This window comes from Girardinichthys multiradiatus, chromosome Y (assembly GCF_021462225.1).
Source record: "Girardinichthys multiradiatus isolate DD_20200921_A chromosome Y, DD_fGirMul_XY1, whole genome shotgun sequence".
Classification (NCBI taxonomy): Eukaryota; Metazoa; Chordata; class Actinopteri; order Cyprinodontiformes; family Goodeidae; genus Girardinichthys; species Girardinichthys multiradiatus.
This window is the reverse complement of record NC_061818.1, coordinates 13,670,445-13,682,004: the sequence shown is the minus strand read 5'-3', so window position 1 is coordinate 13,682,004 and position 11,560 is coordinate 13,670,445. Positions and strand designations below refer to the sequence as shown.

Sequence of the window (11,560 nt, the reverse complement as noted above, 5' to 3'; positions counted from 1 at the left end):
TACTGAGTCATTTCTTTAGGAGAATACCGTGTCTATGTACAGGTCCTTCTCAAAAAATTAGCATATTGTGATAAAGTTCATTATTTTCTATAATGTCATGAAGAAAATTTAACATTCATATATTTTAGATTCATTGCACACTAACTGAAATATTTCAGGTCTTTTATTGTCTTAATACGGATGATTTTGGCATACAGCTCATGAAAACCCAAAATTCCTATCTCACAAAATTAGCATATTTCATCCGACCAATAAAAGAAAAGTGTTTTTAATACAAAAAACATCAACCTTCAAATAATCATGTACAGTTATGCACTCAATACTTGGTCGGGAATCCTTTGGCAGAAATGACTGCTTCAATGCGGCGTGGCATGGAGGCAATCAGCCTGTGACACTGCTGAGGTCTTATGGAGGCCCAGGATGCTTCGATAGCGGCCTTTAGCTCATCCAGAGTGTTGGGTCTTGAGTCTCTCAACGTTCTCTTCACAATATCCCACAGATTCTCTATGGGGTTCAGGTCAGGAGAGTTGGCAGGCCAATTGAGCACAGTGATACCATGGTCAGTAAACCATTTACCAGTGGTTTTGGCACTGTGAGCAGGTGCCAGGTCGTGCTAAAAAATGAAATCTTCATCTCCATAAAGCTTTTCAGCAGATGGAAGCATGAAGTGCTCCAAAATCTCCTGATAGCTAGCTGCATTGACCCTGCCCTTGATAAAACACAGTGGACCAACACCAGCAGCTGACACGGCACCCCAGACCATCACTGACTGTGGGTACTTGACACTGGACTTCTGGCATTTTGGCATTTCCTTCTCCCCAGTCTTCCTCCAGACTCTGGCACCTTGATTTCCGAATGACATGCAGAATTTGCTTTCATCCGAAAAAAGTACTTTGGACCACTGAGCAACAGTCCAGTGCTGCTTCTCTGTAGCCCAGGTCTGGGGAATGCGGCACCTGTAGCCCATTTCCTGCACACGCCTGTGCACGGTGGCTCTGGATGTTTCTACTCCAGACTCAGTCCACTGCTTCCGCAGGTCCCACAAGGTCTGGAATCGGCCCTTCTCCACAATCTTCCTCAGGGTCCGGTCACCTCTTCTCGTTGTGCAGCGTTTTCTGCCACACTTTTTCCTTCCCACAGACTTCCCACTGAGGTGCCTTGATACAGCACTCTGGGAACAGCCTATTCGTTCAGAAATGTCTTTCTGTGTCTTACCCTCTTGCTTGAGGGTGTCAATAGTGGCCTTCTGGACAGCAGTCAGGTCGGCAGTCTTACCCATGATTGGGGTTTTGAGTGATGAACCAGGCTGGGAGTTTTAAAGGCCTCAGGAATCTTTTGCAGGTGTTTAGAGTTAACTCGTTGATTCAGATGATTAGGTTCATAGCTTGTTTAGAGACCCTTTTAATGATATGCTAATTTTGTGAGATAGGAATTTTGGGTTTTCATGAGCTGTATGCCAAAATCATCCGTATTAAGACAATAAAAGACCTGAAATATTTCAGTTAGTGTGCAATGAATCTAAAATATATGAATGTTAAATTTTCATCATTACATTATGGAAAATAATGAACTTTATCACAATATGCTAATTTTTTGAGAAGGACCTGTATAGCCCAAAGTTATTCATACCCGTGGCAGATTTAGGTTTAAAGTAACCCTTCAATTTTACCAACATGTTTCTCCTAACTAGAAGTAATATTAACATTTTCAAGTGGCTCAGTCGGAGTGTTGACTTGAATCTAATAGAGTATCTGTGTAGGCAGTTAAAGATTAGGGTGATAGCAAGGAGGCTTTCCAACCTCAAAGACTTGGAGCTCATTGGCAAAGATAAATCATCAAAAGAGCAGTAGAAACTCACAAAAAGCTGCTCAGTAATTATAAGAAGGGTTTGATCGCTGTAATCCTAATAAAGATTTTTCCCTTTATTAAGTAGGATGTACGTTTTTGACATGCCAATAAACATGGCATGTCAAAACGTATTTGTAATGTGGATGTACATTGTTGAAATGTAAATTATACATTTTTCATTTCCTATTAGAAACATACTTCTTAGTTAAATTGAATTCTTTTGTAGCATCTATCAGTTTTCCTTACAGTTTTCCACTGTATTTAGTTCTATCCATCCATCAACTCTAACCAGCTTCCCTGTCCCTGCACGGAAAAAGCATCTCCAAAGCATAATGCTGCCATCACCATCTTTCACCATGGAGATGCATTGTTCAAGGTGATGTGGAGAAGCTACAGGTTAGAATGTGTGAAGTGTGAAACGGGTCTATGAATAACTCTCTGCTTTCGCAAAAGAGATAGTAAAGGAATGTAGAATAACTACTCACATAATGGCTGTATCATGATACACTTTCTCCCAAATTAATTATGAGCAAAAACAGAAAGTAAAGTTAAAGGATACACAATTTGTTCCAAAATAAGCACCTAACATAACTAAATATTTGCAATAACACATCAGAAGGAAGATTAACTATTGGATTTTAAAGATCTAACTGGCCGATTTGGTTATGTGTTCAAACTTTGAAGATCAGCACAACTCTTTGAGCTGAGGGTAGCTAAATTTCCATGTATCTCCACTAATAATGAACACGCCCTGTGCAGACATCCAAGACTCAAGGTCCAATTTAAGGAAAGCAAGGTTCACCTGCTGTCAAATGAACTGATAGAAACCATGGCTGATAACACAGACGAGAGCGCTCAGTATCTCATGTGGGATTGTGTGAGTTTGAATTAAAACCAAACATGCACACATTGTCAAGCAAACTGACAAGAGGCAGCTGACAGCAGCTCAATGCGACTTCTTTCCACATGAGTGGAAATGAGTCCAGCATGCTGACCCGTCTCATGCTTGAAGTGGGTGTGTGACGCACACCCACAACAGTGACTCTTTAAAGCCAACACCTTCATACCTTTGGGGAGAGGGAGGGGTTAAGGAGATAGGATAAAGGTATGAGGAACTGAAATCAAACAGGAAGGACAGGAAAGGTGAGTGAAGAGGGTAGTTGCTCCTGGCCTGGACCTTTGACCCCACCTGCAATTAAAACAGCATGGGAGATAGTGTTGGTCAGAGTGGATAATGTCAAAGCGACCAAAAAAATTTATTCTCTTTTGGCTTAAATACTCTGTTGGTATAACTGCTAAAGAAAACAAGCTTTGCCTGCTATACAACTGGCGCACACAGCTGGTACCTAGCAAAAGCATTCACGATACTGTTACTTTCGCAAATTTTATCACATTGGAACCACAAACTTCAAGGTATTTCATTAAGATTTACTGTGATCAATCAACACAAAGTAGTTGTATCACATGATAGTAAATTAGAAGGTATTGATGAATGCATGGTTTTTAAATTCATTTTGAACAGTGTGGCGTCTGTGCCTTTTGTATTCAGCCGTTTACTCTGCTATATTTAAATATAATCCAAAGCAATCAGTTGTCTTTAATTAGTAAAAAGATTCCACTTGTGTGCAACTTAATCCAAGTATAAATACAGCTGAGCCATGAAGGATCGATTGACAGGTTTATTTTGGTCCAACAATTCAGCTTTAAAAGAATGAGGGCTCACTTAAAAGTAAATGCAAAGACATCCTGCTTGCCACAGGCCAGGAAGGACACACAGCAAACCTTTGGAAGAAAATGCTCTAGTTGAGATAAAAACTGAACTTCACATCCTTCTGAAAACTTAAATTTGCCACAGGGACTTGAGTGAGGCAGAGGTTCACTATATTGTAGGCCAGCATCCTGAAATCAGAGCTACAATCACATCCCATGACCACATCTTACATCCCACCCCTCACCTTTAAACAATGTACCCACTATTCAGTGAACTTGGGGTTTCAGCCCACTGAGGGCAGAGTTCAACCAACCAGCCAAATGTGCTGTAATTTCAGCAAAAGGCATTTTGAGTTGATTTGGAAGAGCTGATTACAAATGCATATCGCTTTGAGTATGTAGCAGTTAAAATATATATAAAAACAAGGCACTCTGGCATCATGGTTTCCTTCTAAGTTTTGTTGCCTCCCCCTTAATTTTAGATAACTTGTCAGCTGTACAGGTCCTTCTCAAAATATTAGCATATTGTGATAAAGTTCATTATTTTCCATAATGTAATGATGAAAATGTAACATTCATATATTTTAGATTCATTGCACACTAACTGAAATATTTCAGGTCTTTTATTGTCTTAATACGGATGATTTTGGCATACAGCTCATGAAAACCCAAAATTCCTATCTCACTAAATTAGCATATCATTAAAAGGGTCTCTAAACGAGCTATGAACCTAATCATCTGAATCAACGAGTTAACTCTAAACACCTGCAAAAGATTCCTGAGGCCTTTAAAACTCCCAGCCTGGTTCATCACTCAAAACCCCAATCATGGGTAAGACTGCCGACCTGACTGCTGTCCAGAAGGCCACTATTGACACCCTCAAGCAAGAGGGTAAGACACAGAAAGAAATTTCTGAACGAATAGGCTGTTCCCAGAGTGCTGTATCAAGGCACCTCAGTGGGAAGTCTGTGGGAAGGAAAAAGTGTGGCAGAAAACGCTGCACAACGAGAAGAGGTGACCGGACCTTGAGGAAGATTGTGGAGAAGGGCCGATTCCAGACCTTGGGGACCTGCGGAAGCAGTGGACTGAGTCTGGAGTAGAAACATCCAGAGCCACCGTGCACAGGCGTGTGCAGGAAATGGGCTACAGGTGCCGCATTCCCCAGGTCAAGCCACTTTTGAACCAGAAACAGCAGCAGAAGTGCCTGACCTGGGCTACAGAGAAGCAGCACTGGACTGTTGCTCAGTGGTCCAAAGTACTTTTTTCAGATGAAAGCAAATTCTGCATGTCATTCGGAAATCAAGGTGCCAGAGTCTGGAGGAAGACTGGGGAGAAGGAAATGCCAAAATGCCAGAAGTCCAGTGTCAAGTACCCACAGTCAGTGATAGTCTGGGGTGCCGTGTCAGCTGCTGGTGTTGGTCCACTGTGTTTTATCAAGGGCAGGGTCAATGCAGCTAGCTATCAGGAGATTTTGGAGCACTTCATGCTTCCATCTGCTGAAAAGCTTTATGGAGATGAAGATTTCATTTTTCAGCACGACCTGGCACCTGCTCACAGTGCCAAAACCACTGGTAAATGGTTTACTGACCATGGTATCGCTGTGCTCAATTGGCCTGCCAACTCTCCTGACCTGAAACCCATAGAGAATCTGTGGGATATTGTGAAGAGAACGTTGAGAGACTCAAGACCCAACACTCTGGATGAGCTAAAGGCCGCTATCGAAGCATCCTGGGCCTCCATAAGACCTCAGCAGTGCCACAGGCTGATTGCCTCCATGCCACGCCGCATTGAAGCAGTCATTTCTGCAAAAGGATTCCCGACCAAGTATTGAGTGCATAACTGTACATGATTATTTGAAGGTTGACGTTTTTGTATTAAAAACACTTTTCTTTTATTGGTCAGATGAAATATGCTAATTTTGTGAGATAGGAATTTTGGGTTTTCATGAGCTGTATGCCAAAATCATCTGTATTAAGACAATAAAAGACCTGAAATATTTCAGTTAGTGTGCAATGAATCTAAAATATATGAATGTTAAATTTTCATCATTACATTATGGAAAATAATGAACTTTATCACAATATGCTAATATTTTGAGAAGGACCTGTACATTTGAGCCAATTTATTACTAACCCCATTGAAAGCGCGCAATGCAATTGCCTAGTCTCTGCTCTTAGCTTTGGGAAGCATGACACCTGCTGGACAGTATAGGTAGCACAAGGGTTGATCATTCCCTTAAGATCAGGAACAAGGACAGAATGCAGACAAACATCTTTTGTAGGGTTTTATTTCAAAGATCATGCAGTGCACTTTCAACGAGAAGCTGAACATCACTTAGAATGCTAAACATGAAAAACAAAATACACTTGTAATCATCTGGTACAAAACAAACTAAATATTTCGGGGGAATGTAACAAATTAAATACAGGAAAAATAGGTGTGCAACAAAACTATTGCTGCACTGCAGATCTTAAAAGGCTTCAAATGTTGACACAACCCTGCTGTGTAAATACAAAAATTCAGATCAGGTGTAGAACTTAAAAGACAAAACGCAATAAATTACTTCTTTCAAGTTTGTGGGACATTTACTGAGAGAACTGCAGAGGCATGGAGTATGGCAACAGCGGCGGAGGAGGATGCTGTGGAGGGGGGTGTTGAGGAGGGGGATGCTGAGGAGGAGCCTGTCCCTGAGGGAACGGGAACTGAGTATGGCTTGTGCCATTCTGTGCGACAGGCTTATTGGGAGCAAACTGTTGGGCCTGAAAGTTGTTTTGGGCAGCAAACGATCCTGTTTGATTGTTGCTGAAGTTTGACTGTCCATTGCTGTTGTAATTGCCTCCACTGTAACCGTTGCTTGTGCCGTTACCGCCTCCATAGACACCGTTCTGAGAACCTGTGCCATAACTCTTGCTTGGTCCATTGTTATAACCTCTATCCCTACCACCACCACCATAATCCCGCCTTCCAGAAGAATACCTATCCCGACGGTCATCTCTAAAGTCTCCACCTCTGCCGCCCCTGAAACGACCTGGAAAATAAAGAAAACCACAATCCTCAATTCCTTGTCGACTCCTTTTATTTACCCAAGTTGATGTTTAATCCCACCCAGAAACAAAGTAACTGCCATTTACGGCACAGTTTTTGCGTCTCACCAATTAGATTTACCTCCTCTTTCTTCTGCCATTTGGAGGAGCTTTGGATTAATCGCCTGGTTGGCCTCCCGGAGGACAGAGATGAGGTCCCCAGCCTGCCTCAGGTTGTTGGGTGTGAAGAAGGTATAGGCTGTGCCGGTCTTTTGGCTACGGGCCGTTCTTCCAATGCGGTGGATATAGTCCTCAGAGTTGTTAGGGTAGTCAAAGTTGATGACAAATTTCACATCTTCCACATCTGTAGGATGTTGCAGTGTGGCAGAAAGGAGGGCAACACATTGTGTGTGTGCCAGAGCCAACACAACAAGCAGATCAAAAAGAAAAAGTTAGTCCCATCACTGGAAGACCTGGTAAACCTGAAGGCTGGAAAAGACTAGCGTTAACTGCATGAGGAGACTACGGTGGGAAAAGAAATGATGCACACTCCATTTGCTTCCGATAGACTGAGCAAAAGCCTTACCTTGTAGGAGTATGCATTCAATAATCCATTCCCATTGCAGCACAACCCTCACATTGTCACTAAAAATGAGTCTCTACAAAACTACTTCCTCCTAGTAACCAGAAAAAAAAAAAAAAAAAAAAAACCCAACCCCTCCCACCATGTAGCTCCTTGCTGGCTACTGAATTCACACTGTGCCGTTAACCTGTAGACCAGACCCCCTTGGAAGGAAGCCTACAGGTCAACCCCATCTCAGCAAGTCATCTTTTTCCATACTCAGCGCAATGTCTCTCGTTGGCAGGTCTCGACATGACTTTGAAACGCAGGCGAGGGAGAAATGTGAGCTTGGATTTTGTCCAACCGTGTCCAACTACCATGTCCCACTGTCACCAAAAGCGCCAGTAGCCATGTCATTACAGAGGTGAAGGTATGATCAGACTGCTCTTCAGGCTGATCTTTATGAAACTGCATCATTAACCATGCTTCAAAAGAGTCACTAGAACAGTTTGATTGGCTCAAATGACTTGCAATGCCGAATCCAAACGTACATGCAAGGCAAAAGGAGGCCGTGTAGCTGGGCTTTTAGCTGGGACAGTTAGACCTGGGTGTGTGAAGCAGTCCAAACCATGGCCAGAAGAAAAAACAAACATGGGGGAGGAACTTTGGCCAGCCTTCAATCTCCCCCATTTTTAGGCAGGCCAGCACATTATGCTTCGTTTGGGCCTGGTCACCTCTGTACATATGCATGACTGGGAGACCCGTGCCTCGCCAGTCTGGACACCTCCAAGAATCCTCCTTCCCCCTCTGGATACCTGGGCTTGTCATGCCAAGGCCCTGCCACACAGACTGCTCCTTCAGGTCAGGGGAGAAACTCAGAAAGAAGCAGAAGTGTTAAAGAAAGCAAACACTTTCTTTTAGAAATCATTTAACGCATGAAAACTGTTTAGAGGATACAGACCTAAGCCTCTGGATGCAACGTCTGTAGCGACGAGTATTGGGGCTTTGCCAAATTTGAACTCTAAAGAACATCAAAGAAAGAAATACATTAGTTACATTTTTCTTATAATAAAAGCATTTTTTTTTTCACAAGATAAACAGATCATTACCGTTAAGAACCCAGTCCCTCTCCTGTTGGCTTTTGTCACCATGGATTCCCATAGCTGGCCACCTGAATGGAATAAAGTTATTTATACTGAGAATCTTAAAAAAGGCATCAATAAGTTTCTATAGGTCCTAGATTAATTTCAATACATACCCATCTCTTCTCATTCTTCGAGTCAGGTCATCACACCGCCTTTTTGTCTCGACAAAGATGATAGTCTTGTTTTCCTTCTCACTCATTATTTCCTCAAGCAGACGGATTAGCCTACAAGAAAATGTACATCAAGTTAAAAATTCCTTAAGTTCCCTGTTTTCACAATCTGCAGTTAGGGGCCGAGTATTTACTTGTTTTCCTTTTCTCCATCATTGCAAACATCCACAATCTGGAGGATGTTATGGTTGGCACTAAGCTGTAGCGCACCAATGTTGATCTGAACGTACTCCTTCAGGAAGTCTTCTGCCAGTTGGCGAACCTCTTTGGGCCAAGTGGCACTCCACATCAGAGTCTGTCTGTCAGGCTGCAACAACAATCAAACAGTTAGCCAAATTGTACACATTAGCCAAGTCTCTGCAGGAGAGCTGCTAAAGGCTTGAATACAACGACTCCTACCCTAATTTGGTCGACAATTTTCCTGATTTGTGGCTCAAATCCCATGTCCAGCATTCTGTCTGCCTCATCCAGCACCAGGTAGGTGCATCTACGAAGGTTAGTCTTCCCAGACTCAAGGAAGTCAATGAGCCTGCCTGGAGTGGCGATGCAAATTTCTACACCTGAAATTATTAAATACATTGTCAGAGGTAAACTCTTTCAAACACTTTACATTGACAGTTTGTGAAAGAGAGACAAATATAACTGTACCCCTTTCCAAATCACGGAGCTGAGGCCCTTTTGGTGCTCCTCCATAGATGCAGGTGGACTTCAGACGAGAAGCTCTGCCATATTCAGCTGCCACCTGTTGCACCTGCTGGGCCAGCTCACGAGTGGGGGCTAACACCAAACACTGTCAGGAAGAAAATAGTTTTGAAGAAAAATGGGATTTGTATTGAACTGTAGTGTATTAAAGTACTTGCATGCCAAAGAAAATTTCAGACAAGAAGTCTAGCCAGAATGAGAGTACTTTCAAAACAGAAATGCAGAACTTAAAGATCTAAGACAGAGCACTAATCTTAACTTACAATTGGACCATCCCCACGTTCCAGGAAAGGCTGGTGATTAATGTGTACAATTGCAGGTAGAAGATACTGCAAAGAAAAGCAACATTTTGATTAGCAACGATCCATGCTGCGGGTTCGTTGCAAATGATGCCATGTGCCAAAGAAAACATGCGACTTACAGAAAGCGTCTTGCCAGAACCAGTCTGTGCAATGCCAACCATGTCCTTGCCACTTAGAGCCAAAGGCCAACCCTGAGCTTGAATAGGTGTTGGTTCTGTCCAGTTCTGTTTGTTGATAACCTCCACCACATAGGCTTAGAAAATTAAATAGGGAAAGTGTTTAAAATACATCTTCATCCTTCTAAATCATTTTTTGAACATTTCCCTTAAAACTTACAGGGAAAGCTTGCCTCATGGAACTGGGTTATGGGATTTGGGCAGTCCCTCCCCTTCACTGTAATAGTTTTGGACCTTCTGTATTGCTCAGCTTCTTGCTGCAACAGAAAAGTCAATGGTCAGAAATTATTGCAAAGTGCAGAAGAAACCATGTTTATAGTCATTACATAACCTATACATACCAGTGATCTATGGGCGACGTCAGGATGCTCCTGGTAAAAGTTTTTTTCAAACTTCGGGAGCTCATCCAGGTTCCATTGTTTTTTCCTCAGCCGCTCACCTGGATTGCCGAACTTTCCTCCACCCCCACCACGGCTCCCACCAAACCGGGGTGGTCCACTGCCATAACTGCAGACAGAAAAATGTCATTTTCCAGAATCCTAGAGTGAGTATTTTAATTAACCTAAGAATGATGGCTTTATGCCATGATTTTCCTTTCTTAAACTTACAAGATCAAGCTTTTTGAACTTTAGCAAAAGCCAGTTCAAGTACTAAAAATAGTGAGGAAAAACAGGATACTGTGAACCTCAAGAAAATTAGACAGTTAGGGTGATAAAAAACAAACATACAACTTAAGTGTTTTTTATTAAAAACTGGACTGTAAGTAGCATGCCTTGTTGACTAATGACACAATGTCATTTGTTGCTATAGCTAGTTGTAAAAATATAAAAACTGCAAGATTACAAAAAAGATGCCCTACACTTAAGGTCCACACTGTTAATGTTTATAGAGCAAAAAAATAAATTAAAAAAATGGTAAACAAAACACTTAAACCAGTTTCGCGCCATTGAGTTTTTCCATCCCGAAGAGAACCGGGAAGAAAATTTAATACTGCCGGCATTTTGTGTCCGCTTCCCAACGCCGCCACATGGCAGAAAGACGACGAGCCAAAAGAGCATATTAGCCGGTCTCCATAACGTATCTCTGCCGCAACGAATATCAGCCATAACTCAAACCCAGTTACAAAATGGAATTTAGAAACAAGTAAACGCATTCATACAATGTTAATTGGTTTTTGAGAAAGTTCACAATAGTGGATAGACTTGTTAACGGCTGAGCAAAGGTTAGCCTGAAGCTAACGAAATGTAGCGGTGTCGGGGCACGAGGCCAGATAAGGCCTCAGGCTAAACGGAGCGACGAAAAGCTAAAAAAAAAAAACCCAAAATAAAACATTCACGTTATATTTATTGAGAACTTAAACAACTGCTGTGTGGTAAATATGGTGGCATCGGGAAACTAGTATACAACCGCAACACTTTTAGTTGTCTGAAGTATCGTCAGCCATGTCACGCGACAGTAAAAGTATACTAAATAATAAATACAAATTTAATAAAACACGGACTTACCCTCTGTCTCTATCTCTGCCGCGATCTCGGTCGGAATATCCAGGCATATTGTGAACAAAACGTACAAGTTAAAAAACTATAAATACAAAGCGGCTTCGGATAGAAAACACGGCCCGGCAGTGGTGCTGAAATGCCGGTTAACGCGAAATGAGGCCCGGCTTTTATCTGAGACAGAAAGTCGTACTTCCGACGGATTCATCCGCCGCACCAGTTTCGATCCTAAACGCGAAAAGAACAAAGAAATATCACAACTTTTACATAATTTTCACCATAAAATCGACGTACGGTCTTCGTATACTGGAGTCGTTGCACCTTCAGTTTTCAAAAAAGGGAAAAGAAGAACGTAAGGACCTAAACAAACACGCACAGACATACAAAGAGAAAGACGCAGTTTATACGATGATCGAGTACAATTAA

The 11,560-nt window shown here is 42.1% G+C and overlaps 1 protein-coding gene across 2 annotated transcripts; it reads right to left on the bottom strand.

Moving 5' to 3' along the window:
• Nucleotides 1–5,829: 5,829 nt before the first annotated feature.
• Nucleotides 5,830–11,345, bottom strand: LOC124864700 (probable ATP-dependent RNA helicase DDX5). 2 transcript variants are annotated; one of them, XM_047359573.1, is made up of 13 exons: nucleotides 11,144–11,301; nucleotides 9,980–10,145; nucleotides 9,799–9,895; nucleotides 9,582–9,715; nucleotides 9,424–9,489; nucleotides 9,107–9,248; nucleotides 8,858–9,018; nucleotides 8,593–8,765; nucleotides 8,402–8,512; nucleotides 8,253–8,314; nucleotides 8,105–8,164; nucleotides 6,724–6,945; nucleotides 5,830–6,586 (listed from the first exon to the last, which is right to left on the bottom strand). In XM_047359573.1, exons 1-13 carry the CDS (start codon nucleotides 11,188–11,190, stop codon nucleotides 6,144–6,146), a joined length of 1,884 nt encoding a protein of 627 aa, XP_047215529.1. In that variant the 5' UTR covers nucleotides 11,191–11,301; the 3' UTR covers nucleotides 5,830–6,143. The 2 variants fall into 2 exon arrangements, with proteins under 2 accessions (XP_047215529.1, XP_047215530.1); XM_047359574.1 differs by having other exon boundaries at nucleotides 6,408–6,586; nucleotides 6,711–6,945; nucleotides 11,144–11,345.
• Between the last annotated feature and the right edge of the window lie 215 nt (nucleotides 11,346–11,560).